The following is an 18,712-nucleotide window of genomic DNA, read 5'->3' as shown; positions in this document are numbered from 1 at the left end:
GTCAATTAGTATGGCACTTCGACACAGCTACCTGATGACTTTCAAACTTAGTTTCCTCATTTGCAAAATAAGGTGAGAAAAATAGTAATGCATAGGGTTGGGGTGAGAATTAAATACAAATAAATTATGAAAGTCCTAAGTGTAGCACTACACAGTATTATTGGCTGAAGTCCAGTCATGAGCACATTCATTTCAAATAGGTTATCAGAGAGATTTGAGAGGAAAAAATTATTTCCAAGTGATTTAGATTTTTAACAGTGAAGTACTGTGATGAAAATGATGTCATTTCATACAGATGTTCACCTAGATCATGTACGTTGCATTAATATAAAAGAGAAACAACATGACTGCGTAGTTAAGAACATGGACTTGGAGGCCAGACTCAGCCACGTACAAATGTGGAGTCTTAGGCAGATCACTTACGTGTCCATTTTTTCAGTAGTGAAACCGGGATAGTAACAGTGCTTTCCTCATAGGATCATTGTGAGTACAAATTGAATAAATATACATAAGACAGTTAGGGTAGTGTCTGAAAATAGCAGGTCTAAGTGTTTACTAACTTTATTGTTTCATTGTCTACTGTATAAAATTTCCTGCCATGTGGTATAGACTGCCTTTTTTTTTAATCTTTACTTCACCAGTATGCCAATTTATTTACTTTTCAATAGCTAACAAGATTTTCTCTTCATGCTGGCTCTTTAAAGACTTTACAAAAACTCTTTGCCTCACATTTAGAAAGCTTTATTGATTAGAGCCAACTTACGATTTGCTGTAAGAAGCTGTGGCTAGTATAGTAATGATGGCTATTGGCTACTGCCAGCCGCAGCATTTTGCCAATAAAATATTGAGAGGAGATTAAAACTTCCATGGACATTTCAGTCTTCTTATCAAAGGTCCTAGCTTCCTGACTCAGGGAAATGCATGTGATGTAAAGATAAGGATTTTTTTTTTTTAATTTTACTTCCCCTAGAAACATATTACTCTTCACATACCATGTGAATTTGGTCTTTTTCCTATTTTCCTAGTTAATATATCAGGTCTGAAACGGCCAAATCGTTACAACCTGCACTAGGTTGCTAGTTTAAGTCCTACAGTAGCAGGAAGCCTGGACCGCTAGGTCCCTAGGTATTTACGTTTCAAAAGGTATAAAGCCCAGAGCCTGGAGACATTTCTGGATTGTAAAGGCCAGCAACACCTGAGGTTTATCTGGTTTCTGGAAAGAAGTAACTACAATCCAGAAGGTTAGGGTGAGAGCCCGAGATTATCTCCATTACTGCCTAAGAGCAAATTTTTACTGTATGATCTCACTGTATATATAGAATCTAAAAAAGCTGAACCCATACAAACAGAGTAGATTGGTGGTTGCCACGGACTGGGGGCACACAGCGGGTGAGAGAAATGAAGACATGTTGGTCAAAGGGTATAAATTAACTTTTATAATATGATTAAGTTCTGGGAATCTAATGTACAACATGGTGACTATAGCTAACAATACTGTATTGTGTACTTTAGAATAGCTAAACGAGTAGATCTTAAATCTTCTTACCACACTAACACACAAAAAGTAACTATGTGAAGTGATGGATGTGTTACCAAACCTTATTATGGTAATTACTTTGTGATATCCACCTGTATGAAATCATCCTACTGAACACCTTAAACTCATACAATGTTACATGCCAATTTTACTTCCATAAAACTGGGGGAAAAACAAAGAGAAAAATAAAGGAGTCTCTACAACTCATAGAAGATTTGTGAAATCTGAACTTACATATATTTACAGAATGCTAAGGGTCTTTGATTCTGTTTAGGAGGTAGACCTAAAGATTAGTGGAATTAAAAACTTGACAAGTATATGTCAGGATGTTAACAGTAGATGGAAATTTATTTGAATCTTGATAATGATATTGTTTTCAAGGCAAGGAGTCTTTTCATTTGTTTGTAGATTTAACTTAGGAGATGTAGAAGAGAGGGCTTTAAGTGTGAGAACTTCCCTGGAGCAAAAGCAAGCGGAAAAAAGGTCTCTCAAAGCTGATAAAGAAGCCCATGATGTGACCAACAAACTTCGAAAAGTTAAAAAATCCATCGAGAAACAAAAGACAATGTAAGTATTTAACTAAACAAATTAGTGGCTAAAAAGGTTAAAATACTTCATAAGTCCAGTGGGAAACATACTTTGAACGTGCAATAAAGAAGTTCTAATTATTGCTTGGACTTATTTGCCAATTGTGTAAATTTGGGTGGGAGAATCAGGTGAAGATAAGTGGCCATAATATTTATGTATGTATTCCTCAGTTGCGTAGATGAGTCTCATTTAGGACTTCAGAGAGGTAGGACCACAGCCTATGAGCATAGGTGGATTATGTACCTGACATAATCATCTCTCAAACTAAGCATATGTGACTGCAGCTCTCAGTTCTCAGAACAAAATCAACACATGTTGTCTGGGGTCACAACATGGAGGTGTCACTGATTTACCATCACAGTCACATAAGTAAATATAGGATGAATTTTAGAATGCATTGAAATGCCAATTTTATGCTTGGTAGAATTTTTTTTTAATTTTTTTTAAGGTTTATTCATTTTTCAGAGACAGAGAGAGACAGAGCATGAGTGGGGGAGGGGGGTGGGGGGCGGGGCAGAGAGAGAGGGAGACACAGAATCTGAAGCAGGCTCCAGGCTCTGAGCTGTGGGCACAGAGCCTGACATGGGGCTCAAACTCACAGACCATGAGATCATGATCTGAGCTGAAGTTGGTGTTTAACTGACTGGTGTTTAACCAGGTGCCCTGGTAGAAATTTATTTTTGACTCCTCTTTCTTGTTCTCATGTCTAATCCTGACAACTCTAGGTCCAAGATTCTCTCCCTATTATTCTCTCTGCTTTACTTGCTGCCTGGTTTAGATGCTCATTATGTCTTCCTTGAATGACGATAGAGGTCTTCTTTTTAGACTCCAGAGCCTTAGAGGTCACTACTCTCCAGTATAGCTAACAATGGCCCTTGCTAACATTCAAATTGGTTAAATTATTCCATGTTCAATATTCTTTTTTCCTTGCTTAGATGATAAAGTCTAAATTTTTTGACTGTTGTTGGTATGCCAACAGGTTTTAGGTTTTGCCCTAACTTTCTCAGCTTTACTTTCTACCACTCCCCTCCAGCAATATTCAGTATGTATGGTTCTCCTTACATGACCTGTTCTTCTGCATCTGTGTTTTTCCATGATCTGACCCATCTGCCTAATTGCACTCCTTTGTGATTGCCCCCAAAGCTTACACTCATAATTTTGCTATCTCTTCTCTGAATCTTTCCCTAATTCTCCAGTTGAATTTAGTGTTCTTTTTTCTGTGTTCTTGCTACACTTTTAATAATTAGTAGATCAATTATTATAGTGTATTGCTGTTATTTTTACTTGTCTTTCTTTTTCCTACATTATTAGTATTTCCCTCTTTTTATCTCTAGTGCTCAGCATGTTGCTTGACAGGTAATAGTCATTTCATAAATATTTTTAAGTAAGTCTGAGCAATCAAACGCAGATACTTCTTCAAAGCTGACACAGATTTTAGAGCTTCTCTCATTCAGAGTTCTCAAATTCTAGGGCAAGCTATAATTCGCTGCTGAACTTTCTGCCTCTATTATTTCTGCCTGTTGTATTATTTCCCTGGAAGTAATGGAAGGTGAAGAGCCCAGAGACAGTGTAGGAAGTATAAGCCTTTTTAGTACTGATCTTTAGACAACTTTTCTTCAGGGCACTAGGAGACATCATTTCAAATTGGATTAGTGACCAACAATTCACACTATAAAAATACAAAGAATGTTTTAACACTTTGTTCAGCACCATCATTATACGGAGAGTGAGAGGGGGCCTCTGCCTTGGTCCTTGTGTTTTGGAGAGTACTACTCTGGTCCTCCTCTCTTTGTATCTATTCCAATAATATTAGGTGTTAGTGGATCTTAGGGGACTTGGCCACCTGGAGCTCATTCTCACCCTTTTAAATTCTGCATTGTTATGGAGTTATATTTGTCAAGGTAGGAGAAGAGAATATATTTTATTTGATAGTTTGTTACCTTGATTTAAAACTTATAAATATTTAAACCACAATATGTGGGCCTCCACTAGTACTCTGCCTCATGCTCTGCAAACATTAGGGCCAGGCCTTTCCATAGTTATATCCTTGAGTTAAGGGTTATGTTAGCTGGAGGTGAGACCTCTTAGTGATGGGTTACACGTGAGGTCATCTTCTCATATTTGGAGTTGTCTTATATTCACAGTTAAGGGGAAAACTGAAAAAAAAAAGAAAGGGTAAGTGATCTGGGTATCTGTAAAAGGCTGTCACATTGAGAGGTAATGGATAATACAGTCTGATGACATGGCAGAGGTTTATGCGGCCATATCTTAGGCAAGATTCCCTAGTAGCGCACCCTGAAAGGAGGGTATCGGTGTAAGTGATTTATTGAAAGGTTGAGCTCATGAGGGCCCTGTAAGAAAGTGAAGGAAGCATAAAAAGGGAAAGTGAAGAAAACATGCATAGATATGGGTCTTGCTGCAACATTGCCTGAGCCTGATCCAACAGGGAGATCTGAGAGCATCACAAAATTGCCCAACTTGGGTCAAGGTGGCTGATTTTTGTACTTCATGTCAGTCAATTACTGGCTGTGGGCAACTTCCTCACTCTGAGGAGAGGTTGTAAGCTCTTGTCCAGGAAGCTCTTGTCAGTTGAGAACAATTCTCCAGGGAACAGTGTAACTGAGAGCCCTTCCTTACCAACCAAACTCAGAGAGCTTGTAGCCTCTACCACAAGAAGGAAAGGAGAATGGCCTGAAATTGGCAATGTGGAGCAAGGGGTATGCCCATGTTACCTCCAAGCCTAGAGTAATGAAAGATGAGAAAGAGAAAATGATCACCAATTTAGCAAGAGGAATCAAAGTCCTCTGGGGAGAACTGGATGTGGTAAGAAGGCTACTTGCAGCAAGAAGGTAAGGGAACACTCAGGGAAAATATGGGTGTACAGGGAAATTTTTTTGCTATGGGATCACAAGGCCCAGAAGCTAATGAGGAAGTGCATTAGAGGAGGAAGTTTGAGTCAAAATAGTACAGATGTATATAGGAGTGACTGTCTGGGTGATGAGGGGGTCTGGGAAGTCATGGGCTCACTATGGTAAGCAAATCTGACTATTCATTGATTAAAATTTATTTTTATGCACAGAGATGAGAAAAGCCAGAAAAATCCCAGAAAAATGGATCAAAGACTAATACACGAAGCTGAACATACTAATCTACTCAGGACTTTAGAGAAGAACCTGGAAATCCCTCAGGAGTGTACCTATGCTAACCAAAAAGCAATAGACACAGAGGTCAGCTCTTAGAATGAAATGCTCCTCCAGGAAATGATTTCGCTCATCAGCTGTTATTTCTCAGTTATAGACAGTATTGAATGCAATCTCTACGAGAATAGAAATCTCTGTGTGTGAACTTCCAGTTACACATAACTCTTGAGGGCTTTGCAGAGCATGTCTAAAAAGGATAAGATCAGGATTTATAGATTATTTCTTGTTTGTTAACAATTAGTCCCTGAGATGGTCTGCCCTTTTATTATTTTTTCTTTCACAAAAAGGGTTTCGCAGCCTGAATTCTAGACTTCAATCCCACATGCTTCATTTGAATATTTGGGTACATATGGTTCAATGCTCTTTAAATAATGTACACAGAATTTGTCAAAATCAGAAGCTTTGTATATTGTAGTTAAAACATACCACTAAAAAGACATTGTTATATCTAAAAGTGGTATGTCAATTTTTTCATTAAAACTTTTTTTTATAAACATTGGGGTACAAGTGCTACTGCTGGGAATTGACCCAAGGGATACAGGAGTACTGATGCATAGGGGCACTTGTACCCCAATGTTTATAGCAGAACTCTCAACAATAGCCAAATTATGGAAAGAGCCTAAATGTCCATCAACTAATGAATGGATAAAGAAATTGTGGTTTATATACACAATGGAGTACTATGTGGCAATGAGAAAGAATGAAATATGGCCCTTTGTAGCTACGTGGATGGAACTGGAGAGTGTGATGCTAAGTGAAATAAGCCATACAGAGAAAGACAGATACCATATGTTTTCACTCTAATGTGGATCCTGAGAAACTTAACAGAAGACCATGGGGGAGGCGAAGGAAAAAAACAAAAGAGGTTAGAGTGGGAGAGAGCCAAAGCATAAGAGACTCTTAAAAACTGAGAACAAACTGAGGGTTGATGGGGGGTGGGAAGGAGGGAAGGGTAGGTGATGGGTATTGAAGAGGGCATCTTCTGGGATGAGCACTGGGTGATGTATGGAAACCAATTTGACAATAAATTTCACATATTAAAAATAAAATAAAAATAATAAAAATATATACCCTTTTTTAATGCAAATAATTCATGCTTAAGGTAGATGAATTTGAAAATACAAATTAGTATAACAATAAAAGCAATGCCATCAATCAGAGGTAATCACTTATCTTCTGGATAAACCTTTCATTCGTGACTACACACACACACACACACACACACACACACATACACACACACACAGGTCTTTTTTTTTTTTCTTTTAAAGTTTATTTATTTTGAGAGAGACAGAGACAGGGTGAGTGGGGAGGAGCAGTGAGAGGGGGAGAGAGAGAATCCCAAGCAGGCTGCGCATTGTCAGTGCAGAGCCCGACGTGGGGCTTGTACCCATGAAACCGTGAGATCATGACCTGAGCCAAAACCAAGAGTTGTGGATGCTTAACTGGCTGAGCCACCCAGGCGCCTACGCACACAGTTCTATTATATACCTTTTTTGTTTCTTTTTTTTTGTAAACTTCATGGTCTCTCTCTTTTTTTAATAACCATGAATTTACATCATCATTTGAATTCCTTCTCAATATTCCATTGCATGGATGACTATACAACTGAAGTGTCTTTGGCTTTTGGACACTTAGGTTGTTTTTGTTTTTTTGTTTTTTGTTTTTCTTTTTCTCCCTCTCATAAGCTGTATTTATCTTTGTACATATATCTCTACACAAGTGGATTTCCTTCTTAGGGAATTGACATTTTTAAGGCCATTTGTGATGGATTTGCAGTGAGAAGTAAGCACTCCCCCACCATATAGGATGAGGAACCTGCCCGGCCATTCTGGAGAAGTTTCTCTTTCTCCCTGGGGAGAGCTTGCAAGGCTCCCTCAGGTCATGCACTCACACTTCCTCCGGGTGTTTTATCTACTGTGTCATCAGGACTTTTCACCTGAGTAGTGGGGTGAGAAAGTGAGAGACAGTCTGTTCAAGATTTTGGAATATTTCCTATAGTTACTGCTGCTGCCATAAGATGTTGTTTGTACTCACGTAGAGTCAATTTCAAGCACTTGCTTTGTTTTGTCAAACGACTGCATAGTATGACTGTTATTTTCATTTAACTATTTTATTTTCATTTAAATTAAACTTAGATAAGAAATGATCAAAATCCCTAACACTCTTGCTTCTTTCAGACTTTGCAGATGGTGTTTGATCGAGTAAAATCCACAAGAAAAGGTGAACAACTGAAGGCTTTGGCAAGAAGGGGTATTGGATATCATCACAGCTCTTTAAACTTCAAAGAAAAACAGTTAGTTGAGATTCTTTTTAGGAAAGGATTTATTAGGGTAGGTAAATGTTTTCATTCCAAAAAGTGAAGCTATGTGTGTGGGAAAGTGAATGTCCATGAAAAATGGACCACTTTTTTCTCATCTAATTATATCTTTTTTTAAATAGCCCATAATGTCACTGCATATTCTTCCATCTCATTTAATTGAGGGAGGAGGTTTGAAGTTTATCATTTAGCTTTTCTCTTTTTCAAGAGATTAAAATATTCTCTAAACAGATACTTTTCTAAATATTTCTGTAATGAAGCATACGTATTATGATCTTGGAACAACCCCTTTCTGTTTCATTTATAATATCTAGGGAATTTTGTCAGCTGTTCATATAATTTTGGCTACAGACATTCTTTCCTGGGCTTGGAGGATGCTTATGATAGGATTTTGACCAAATCTTTTCGCAATTTAATAGCTGAAATAAGAGCAAGAATGCATTGCTTCCTCAGTGCCCCATTGCATAACTTGGCAATGAATCATTCCTAAATGAGTCACTCCTAAATGCTCTCTCTCCTATCACTAATAATGGACAAGAGGAAGATTACTTTAAATAGCTTGAAAACCAACCCTTATTATGTTTTACTTAGTATGTTCCATGAAGGTGCATGGGGATAATCTGGATAAATCCACAAGGAGGATTTATATAATTTCTTTGTTTACATGAGTAATATTTAAAAATAGCCTGTGAGTTTTAAAAATTATCCATATTAAAATTTTTGTATGATGGATATTACATTTGTGTGTGTGAGAGAGAAAGACAGAGACACAGAGATACAGAGACCCAGAGTGAGAGAGAGGGAGGGAGACAGAGCAAGAGGAGGAGGGTTGAGAGGAGAGAGTGAGAGAGTACTACAGTAAGGAGTATCTTTTAATCTTGAACTAGATGTTGAGAAAAATTCAAGGGTAATTTTTTTAATCTGGATAAAAACAAAACCATGTCATTAACAACTTTGCTTAATTTCTCTCTTAACTAATAATAAGCTATTTATTTGCTTTAAAAGCCAATAACTGGACACAAAATTTTCTCCAGGATTATAAATTCAGGAAAATAGGCACACTTATTTTGATCACTATGTCTTGTGTCTAAAATACTATATGTTAAGTGGTAGTGTCTTAATTACTATTATTTTAATAAATGAATAATTGGATCACTGTAGAAAAGACACTATGGAAATAGTGATAGCTTTGTTATAAAGAACACATTTTTAAAAAGGCGTTTTTTTCTAGTTACAGCATAAATGTAATGTTTTTACTCTGCCCACTTTTTTTAATTGAAGAACTTTAGAAAAATTCTTAATAAATGTGTTTTTCATTGTCACAGATATATTCAGTTACAGAATAAATAGAGAAAATTATTCCAAATACTTAAATATTAAAAATAAACCGTAGCATATATGACAGTCAATGTAAAGAGAAAAAGAAAGCCATTTAAAATACCCAACATTATATGAGAAAATGAGCAAAAGTTGATCATTTAAGAAACTTTAAAGTTTATCCTACCCCTTTGTTTGGCCAGTTATCAAGGCAATTCAGAGGGAAAAATGAAACTTTGTTTTAGTATTATGATAAAATATGTTCTTTCCAAAGAAATAAACTTCACAAATAAGTTATAGTGGATGAAGTAGGCAATTGCCCAGAAGTGGCTTTATAAAAGTATTATTACTGTGTCATAAGGAAACTCCCTTTTTAGTTATTATTAAGAAATAGTTACTGAACACCTGTCATTTATTCTTCTCAGTGTGGAGATACAATGGTGAATAGGGCTTGGAGTCTGATATAGGAGAAATAAACAAATACTATCACTATTATACTAGTAGTCATTAATGCTATGAGGAGAAATAATGTAGGATAGTGTGGGTGGTTATTTTGGGTGTGGTAGACCAGAAATTTCTCTTTGACATTCGAGCATAGAACTGAACAAGCCAGGCGAATATTTGGGAGAAAAATATTACGTGCAGAGCAGTGACTGGTATGGTCCTGGGCTGAGAATGTACTGGATGTGTTTGTGAAATAACAAGATTACCAACGTGGCTAGTATCTGTAGCCACTTGGTTCACTTGGGAAAATACCATTTTCCCAGTGTGGTTCAACTGAACTTCAAAGAGTTTTAGTAACTATATGGCATTCTATTGAAATGCTATTTTATGACATAATTTTTTTTTTCTCTCTAGGTGGTGACAGCTACTGGGACACTTGCTTTAGGCATCAACATGCCTTGTAAATCTGTGGTTTTTGCTCAAAACTCAGTCTACCTGGATGCTTTAAATTACAGACAGGTATTTCAATATGCATACACTCACTATTGCATCATGAAAATAGGACCATAAAATAGTAAAAAATGTGAGCTGTTAGTTTACAAACCTATTGCAGTTTGTGTGCTAGCACACCTTGCTAGCATTCATTCATGCCTGACTGTCATTTTTAGCTGTGGTATAGGGGAAAGCATGTGAGCTTGGAATGGTGTGGCCATCACTAACCAGATATGTGACCTTAGGTGAGATATCTGACCCGCCTGATCCTTTTTTCCTATCTCCAAAATAGGGGTAATAATTATTATCCCATAGCATTTGTAAAAATTAAATGAAGTAATTTCTACAAAAGATACACATCAAAGGTGCCGGGTAAACATTTACTCATTCATTTCCTGTGCATATGATTTTGCCTCTGGAGCTAACACTTCTCTCTTTTTTGCTCCCAATACACAATCTTTTACCAAGCCCATTTCATTATTCTCCTACATGTAGTGGTATTCGATTTTTGCCTTGCAACTTCTGCTTTCAGTATCTCTCATCATATATTCTTGGGCTTGTATTATTATTTTTTTAAATATTTATTTATTTCTTTTGAGAGAGAGAGAAAGAGTGGGGAAGGGACAGAGAGAGAGGGGAGAGAGAATCCCAAGCAGGCTCCTCGCTATAGTGCAGAGCCTGACACAGGGCTCCATAGAGTGACACAGGGCTCAATATCACAAACCATGAGATCACGAACTGAGCTGAAATCAAGAGTCAGATGCTTAACTGACTGAGCCACCCAGGCACTTGTATTATTAAAACAGTTCTCTAGATTTTCGATTCTTACTCTCCTATGCCCCGCACACAGTATGGTTTGTCTTTATAGGATTCCATACTCAGGAACATTTGATGATTCTTTCTGCCAGTGGCATCAAATTTAGATATATCAGCCAATATTCAAGTTTTTCCCTTCTAAACACTTACTTTCTATTCCCTTATAGACTTTGTTCCTACTCAGTATAACACCCCTGTTATTTCCCACCACTTTACCAACCTCTACCCCCGTTCTCCTGATTTCTTTTTCTGCTCCTGTGTCTGCATGAGCTCTCCTCTCCCACATCATCTTTGGGAATCACAGAGTTAGGGTTCTGGAGCAAGGGTGTTATAATATTTCAGAAATTGAACTTGGGAATCAAATTACCAGGGTGTGAATTCAGGACCTTTCACTTTCTGGTGTTTAACTATAGACAAGTTTCTTCTACTCCCCATGTCCTTCTTTCTACATTGTAAAATGGAGTTAATGATCATATTGTCTTAATGACTACAGCTTTATAAGATAGCTTAAAATCCAGATTTGTGATGCCTTCAGTTTTGGTTTTCTTTTTCAGGATTGCTTTGGCTATTCAGGGTCATTTGTGGTTCCATACAAATTTTAGGATTGTTCTAGCTCTGTGAAAAATGCTGGCAATATTTTCATGGGGATTGGATTAAATATGTAGACTGCATAAAATGTATAGACATTTTAACAATGTTTTTCCAGTCCATAAGCATGGAATGCTTTCCCATTTCTTTATATCCTCTTCAATGTCTTTCATAAGTGTTGTATAGTTTTCAGAGTATAGATCTTTTACCTCTTTGGTTGGGTTTATTCCTAGGCATCTCATTGTTTTTGGTGTAATTGCAAATGGGATAAATTCCTTGATTTATTTTTCTGTTGCTTTGTTATTGGTGTATAGAAATGCAAAATAATTCTGTATGTTGGTTTTATATCCTGTGACTTTGCTGAATTCATGTATTAGTTATAGCAATTTTTTGGTGGAGACTTTCAGCTTTCTACATAGAGTATCATGTCATCTGCAAATAGTGAAAGTTTGACTTCTTCCCTGCCAATTTGGATGCCTTTTATTTCTTTTTGTTGTCTGATTGCTGAGGCTAAGATTTCCAGTACTATGTTAAATTGTAATGGTGAGAGTGGACATCCTTGTCTTGTTCCTGACTATAGGAGAAAGGCTCTCAGTTTTTCCCCATTGAGGATATTACGCATGGGTCTTTCATTTATGTCCTTTATGATGTTGATATATGTTACATCTATACCTACTTTGTTAAGTGTATTTATCAAGAATGGATGCTGTGAAAAAGAAAAAAAAAGAATGGATGCAGTATTTTGTCAAATGTTTTTTCTACATCTATTGAAAGGATCATAGGGTTCTTATCCTTTCTTTTATTAATGTGTTGTATCATATTGATTGATTTGCAAATATTGAACCACCCCTGCAGCCCAGAAATAAATCCCACTTGACCGTGGTGAATAATTCTTTTTGTGTCTTGTTGGATTTGATTTGCTAGCATCTTGCTGAGAATTTCTGCATCCATTTTCATCAGGGATATTGGCTTATAATTCTCCTTTTCAGTGGGGTCTTTGTCTGGTTTTTGGAATCAAGTTAATACTCGCCTCATAGAATGAGTGTGGAAGTTTTCCTTCCATTTCAATTTTTTGGAACAGTTTGAGAAAAATAGGTATTACCTCTGCTTTAAATGTCTGCTGGTAGAATTCCCCGGGGAAGCCATCTGGCCCTAGACTTTTGTTTGGATTTTTTGACTGCTATTTCAATTTCTTTGCTGTTATGGGTCTGTTCTATTTCTTTCTGTTTCAGATTTTGTAGTTTGTATGTTTCTAGGAATTTATCCATTTCTTCTAGATTGCCCAGTTTATTGGCATATAATTTTTTCATAGTATTCTCTTATCATTGTTTGTATTTCTGTGGTGTTGATTGTGATCTCTCACCTTTCATTTGTGATTTTATTTATCTGGGTCCTTTCTCTCTTCTTTCTGGTAAGTCTAGCTAGGGGCTTGTCAGTTTTACTAATTCTTTTGAAGAATTAGCTCTTAGTTTCATTGGTCTGTTCTACTGGGTGTTCTTTTTGTTTGTTTCCATATCATTTATTTTTGCTCCGGTCTTTATTATTTCCATTCTTCTGCTAACTTTATGCTTTATTGCTTTATTTGCTGTTCCTTTTCTAGCTCCGTTAGATGTAAGTTTAGGTTGTGTGTTTGAGACCTTCTTACTTCTTGTGGTAGACCCATATTGCAGTATACTTCCCTCACAGGAATGCCTTTGCTGTATCCCAAAGTTTTTAGACTGTCATGGTTTTATTTTCAATTGCTTCCATGTACTTTATAATTTCCTTTTTAATTTTCTGGTTAACCCATTCATTGTTTAGTTGGATGTTCTTTAATCTCCATGTATTTGTGGTCTTCCCAAATTTTTTCTTGTGGTTGACTTCCAGTTTCAAAGTGTTGTGGTCTGAAAATATGCATGGTATGATCTCAGTTTTTTTGTACTTGTTGAGGCTGATTTGTGACCTAGTATGTGATCTATTCTGGAGAATGTTCCATGTGCACTCGAAAAGAATTTGTATTCTGTTTTAGGATGGAATGTTCTGAATATATCTGTTAAATCCATCTGGTTCAGTGAATCATCCAAAGCCATTGTTTCCTTGTTGATCTTCTGACTAGGTAATCTGTCTATTGCTATAAGTGGGGTGTTAAAGTTCCCTACTGTTATCATATTATTGTCAATGTGTTTCTTTATGTTTGTGATTAATTGATTCGTATATTTGGGTACTTTCATGTTGGGAGCACAAAATTTACAATTGTTAGATCTTCTTGGTGTATAGACCCCTTAATTATGATATAATGCCCTTCTTCATCTCCTGTTACAGTCTGTTTTAAAATTTAATTTGTCTGATATAAGTATGGCTACTCTAGCTTTATTTTGGCATCCATTAGCCTGATATATGGTTCTCCATACCCTCACTTTCAATCTGCCAATGTCTTTAGTCTAAAATGAGTCTCCTGTAGGCAGCATATAGATGGGTCTTCTTTATTTTTATCCATTCTTATACTATACATCTTTTTATTGGATCATTATTGGTCTTCTTGGGGAAGGGCCTGCTTCTCTAATTCTTAGGCGGATTTGCCTAAATGGAGATGTGCCTGGAGGGTGCGGGGGTGGGGCTTGGTGTAACACCTCCATTCTCTACCCAGTGGCACAGTTTAGCTCACTGAAGTCAATCAATGCTGGTGGGCTATTTGTGAAAATGGCTTTGTCCCATTCTCTAGTCTCTGGAGTGGGAAGTTCACACCCTCCCAGACACAGAAATAATCATTCCTCCTGTGTCTCCAGCTTCTGTCAGATCCCTACCTTCACCCTGTCTGTGTCTGAGCTGTCCACCTGTCAGGTGGTATAGCTCTCCTCTGTTTTGTCTCAGCTGTGGCTGTGTTTCAAAATCATACACTTCAGAGACTTCTGGGGCTCAACCTACGCTTATACTGTAGGAGAGGGTCTCACTGTGCTATGGCCAGGCCTGGCTTACCCCATAAAACAGTTGCATAACCACACAGCAGCAGCAGCTTGAAGTTTATGGTAAATCACAACACACAGCTGATGCCAGGGTTTGCTGTCCTCAGCCAGAGTCTTTGTTCCTATACAGGCCATGGGGCAGCTCAGTGGCGCCCACCAGATCTTTTGCCCATGGAGAGGCTGTATCACCTCTACCAAATGCACTGCCTATAAGGAAATCACTTCTCCCTTCTCCCTGGGCTCCCCCCTGCTTCCTCGCTGGAGCATCAGCAGGTGCCGACCTCCAGAACTTCAGACTCTCTACTCTGCTGTTTATAAAAAAAAAAACGGTGGTATTGAAACCCTCTCCTTTTCCCTGTCAGTGGTTTTGGGGAACAATTTTCTTGTGCACTCCTGTGTGTATGTTTTCACTCCTTTTTTCCCCCACTCTTTCTCTCTGGCTACTTTTCAGGGGTAGTGATTTTCTTTTGTGAACCTGATACTCTCTGCTCCCTGTCTCCTTCTCTTTTTCTCGTCTGTGTAAAGGGCTCCCTCCTCTCTGGGGCATGGTGGCTTTTCTCTCCCCCAATTCACTTCTCCACGTTGCGTACCTGCCATGTTCTCTCCCTCAAATTATGGAGATTGAGGGGCGCCTGGGTGGCGCAGTCGGTTAAGCGTCCGACTTCAGCCAGGTCACGATCTCGCGGTCCGTGAGTTCGAGCCCCGCGTCAGGCTCCGGGCTGATGGCTCGGAGCCTGGAGCCTGTTTCCGATTCTGTGTCTCCCTCTCTCTCTGCCCCTCCCCCGTTCATGCTCTGTCTCTCTCTGTCCCAAAAGATAAATAAACGTTGAAAAAAAAATTATAAAAAAAAAAAAAAAAAAAAAAAAAAAAATTATGGAGATTGATCTCTTAATCCTCAGATTGATTTCCTAGGTGTTCAGATGATTTGATGTTGATCTAGCTGTGTTTATGAGACAAGGTCAGGGTCCTCCTCCTACTCTGCCATCTTTCAGGGAGGTTTTACTTTGTAATTTTGTTTCCAGATGTCTGGACGTGCTGGAAGACGAGGTCAAGACCTGATGGGAGATGTATATTTCTTTGATATTCCATTGCCCAAAATAGGAAAACTCATTAAATCCAATGTTCCTGAACTGAGAGGACAGTTTCCTCTCAGCATAACCCTGGTCCTGCGACTCATGCTGCTGGCTTCCAAGGGAGATGACCCAGAAGATGCTAAGGCAAAGGTACCGTGCTTGACATTTTCTGAGGCATTGTCTTCATTACTAGCTGCGCTGTGATTGGGTTTGCTCTTGATTAGAAGTCTGTAGCAGTAACTCTTCTGTTTCATCAGGTTTTTTTTTTTTTTATGTTTTGCAATGTCTTAAATAGTATAAGGTTGGGAGTGGAATGGGAGAATAATAATTAGTTTTATTTGTCTCCTCTATCAATTATAGAATTCATGGCTGGATGGACATATGGAATTAAAGATTACCTTTTTCATGTGTGATCAGCATTATCCTACAGGACTAAGCGTGCAGGCTATAGATTTTAAAAGATGTGGGTTAGATTCTGGTTTTCAAAAGGAACAGGATTAGTTGTTATTTCATAATAAAAGTTTATATTTTTTTGTAAAAAAAGTAGTAACCCAAAGTCATCAAAGAATATTTAGATAATGCAAAAGGTTGAAAGAAGGAAAAGGTTTTATCATCCAAAGACAGTGAGTGATATTATCATTTTGGTATTTTGGCATAGGTATGCATTTGGTTTCAAATACTGATATATTTAATTGGACTTCAGAATATGGTTGTAAACTTTTCCTGAAGTTTATTTGCTCAGGTAAATATTTTAAGTCCAGTCCCACAATGAGAGGTTTAAAATTCATAATTAAACCAATTTGATTTTCATCCTTATGAAGATGCCTTGTTAAAGACACCCATTCTTCCCTGTTTTTGTATATGCCCAATGAAATCAGTGTTTGTCAATGTGTTTGTCAATGTGAGGGTTCTTTTAGGACTTCTGTGATGAGTTGGCTCTTGTGTTGTTGATGGTCTTACAAAGCAGGCACATATCATTTTAGACCAAAACTTCCCCATTTCTGCATTCTTAATTGTTACTTCTGTGTAGGAAAGAAAAACACATTTTTAGTAAGCTTTTAAAAATATTTTTTAGAAAGTTTATTGAATTGGTTTATTTTCTTTGCCTTGGCATATTTGAGAAGATCTATCTAATCTTTATACATAAAAGGCTCAAATGTGGACATAAAATTCTTAGAATATTCTCTTTACTCATCACATCAAACTAAGATAGCTTCTTTTCTTCTGGCATTTACTGTTACAGAGGAGTAGATTTTTTTAGTCTCCCCTAGTGGAGCCATGCTAATTCCTGTTTTCTTGTAGTTTGATTTTTTTCTGTCTATGTAATTATATGAATATTAAAAAAAATCCTTAGGTTTCAAATTCTTTTCGTCAGGATTTTCTGTTCTGTGAATCAGTTTTTAAATTGATGTTTTTGTTATTAAATGTTAAGAGCTTTGAAACTTTATGTTCAGATTTAAAAAACAATTTTAATGTTTATCTATTTATTTTGAGAAAGAAGGATAGAGAGCGAACAGGGGACGGGCAGAGAGAGAGAGAGGGAGACAGAATCCCCAGCAGGCTCTGCATTGTCAGCATGGAGCCTAATGAGGGGCACAAACTCACGAACCCCAAAATCATGACCTGAGCCGAAAACAAGAGTCGGACGCTTAATTGACTGAGCAACCCAGGCTCCCCTTCATGTTCAGATTTTTTAAATTGTGGCAAAATACAAATAACATAAAATGTATCATCTTAACCATTTTTAAGTGTGCAATTCAGTATTGCTAAATGTATTTGCATTGTGCAATGCTCAAATAGTTTTGGAATGCAAAAGAGGTTTCTTAAATTAGATCTTTGATATTTGCTTCTGTTTTAATTTGTTCAACTTTTTCAGGAAAAGGTTTAATTTTTAAATCAAAAATCCTTTTTTGGTTCTCTAATGCTATGTTTTTCTTCATTATGATAAATCATGTGAAATTTATCTTTCACATTGATAATGCTGCTCTCCAGAGTTTCAGTTCTGCTCTTTAGTAATACACATGTGGATATTAAGTCTGCTATGGAATTTTAGTTCTCCTGAAATTCTTCACTATTTCTTATGTGAACTCTTTCACATCTTAATAAAATATTATTTTTTTAAATGTCAGTTTATAATTGTCCACTTACCTTATGCTGTTGTGCCTTGTCTTGTAGAGGTCTTGTCTTAGGACATCCGAGGATGCCAAATAATTTTTCAAAAAATTTTGTTGCTGCATGAAGAAAACAATTTTTATAGGTCGACCTTTTTTTTCTTTATGGTACCTTTTTGTTGTTGTTTGGTTTTGTTTAAGAGTAAGAACCAGTGTTTTCCTGATGGTTCTACAGAACCTGGTCCCTGATTTTCTTGTTGACCTCACCCTTCTCTTCCCCCCCACATGAGCCCACTACCGCTCCATAGATACTTCAGGCACATTACAGTCTGAGGACCATGACTTTGCGTGCATAGTCTCCCTGCTTTACCTTATTCAAGTTTTTGTTCTAACATTACTCTCAGTGAAGACTACTGTTACCACCCCTTCTAAATTGTAAATGTATCTCCTGTCTGCTCCACTGTGATCCTTATTCATTTATATATAGCATATATCTCTTTTTATATAGCATCAAATCTCTCTCTCTCTTTCTCTTTCTCTCTCTCTCTCTCATGTTTTTATTTGTTTTCTCTATATTTCTCATTGAAATTTTCTCATTTACCCTGTGGCTAAAGACATTTGTCCTAATTTCTGTGCAGACATTTATTTATTTATTTATTTATTTTATTTTTTAATGCTTATTTATTTTTGAGAGACAGAACATAAATGCTTATTTATTTTTGAGAGCAGGGGAGGGGTAGAGACAGAGGGAGACACAGAATCCGAAGCAGACTCCAGGCTCTGAGCTGTCAGCACAGAGCCCGATGTGGGGCTTGAACCCACGAGCTGTGACATCATGACCTGAGCCAAAGTCAGAGGCTTAACTGCCTGAGCCACCCAGGCACCCCGGCTTGTGCACACATTTAATAAGTATTGTTAGCATGACAATAATTTTAGAAAGATGATCAATTTTCTTATAAAGAGTTGATCTATTGTGGGTTTTGGTCACTTTTGAATGCAGGTACGTTTGTTTCAATCTTATGGGAAGAGCCTAAATGTCCATCAACTGATGAATGGATAAAGGAAATTGTGGTTTATATGTACAATGGAATACTACTTGGCAATGAGAAGGAATGAAATATAGCCTTTTGTAGCAACGTGGTTGGAACTGGAGAGTGTTATGCTAAGTGAAATAAGTCATACAGAGAAAGACAGATACCATATGTTTTCACTCTAATGTGGATCCTGAGAAACTTAACAGAAGACCATGGGGGGGGGGAAGGGAAAAAAAAGTTAGGGAGGGAG

At 37.3% G+C, this 18,712-nt stretch overlaps 1 protein-coding gene across 1 annotated transcript in view; it reads left to right on the top strand.

The window, feature by feature from the left end:
• The window catches only part of LOC124520577 (probable ATP-dependent RNA helicase DDX60), a 98,802-nt gene that overhangs the window by 50,773 nt on the left and 29,317 nt on the right, over positions 1-18,712 (top strand). Inside the window, exons 25-29 of the mRNA XM_047091550.1 lie at positions 1,946-2,104; positions 5,205-5,352; positions 7,506-7,658; positions 9,821-9,925; positions 15,267-15,467. Of these exons, the coding sequence (XP_046947506.1) occupies positions 1,946-2,104; positions 5,205-5,352; positions 7,506-7,658; positions 9,821-9,925; positions 15,267-15,467 (766 nt within the window). The remainder of the gene's footprint in view (positions 1-1,945; positions 2,105-5,204; positions 5,353-7,505; positions 7,659-9,820; positions 9,926-15,266; positions 15,468-18,712) is intronic.

The sequence above is a fragment of the Lynx rufus genome, unplaced genomic scaffold (assembly GCF_022079265.1).
Source record: "Lynx rufus isolate CCGP_SWC_20201006 ecotype Redwood Valley unplaced genomic scaffold, mLynRuf1.p SCAF_3, whole genome shotgun sequence".
Classification (NCBI taxonomy): domain Eukaryota; kingdom Metazoa; phylum Chordata; class Mammalia; order Carnivora; family Felidae; genus Lynx; species Lynx rufus.
This window is presented reverse-complemented; position numbering and strand designations above follow the sequence as displayed.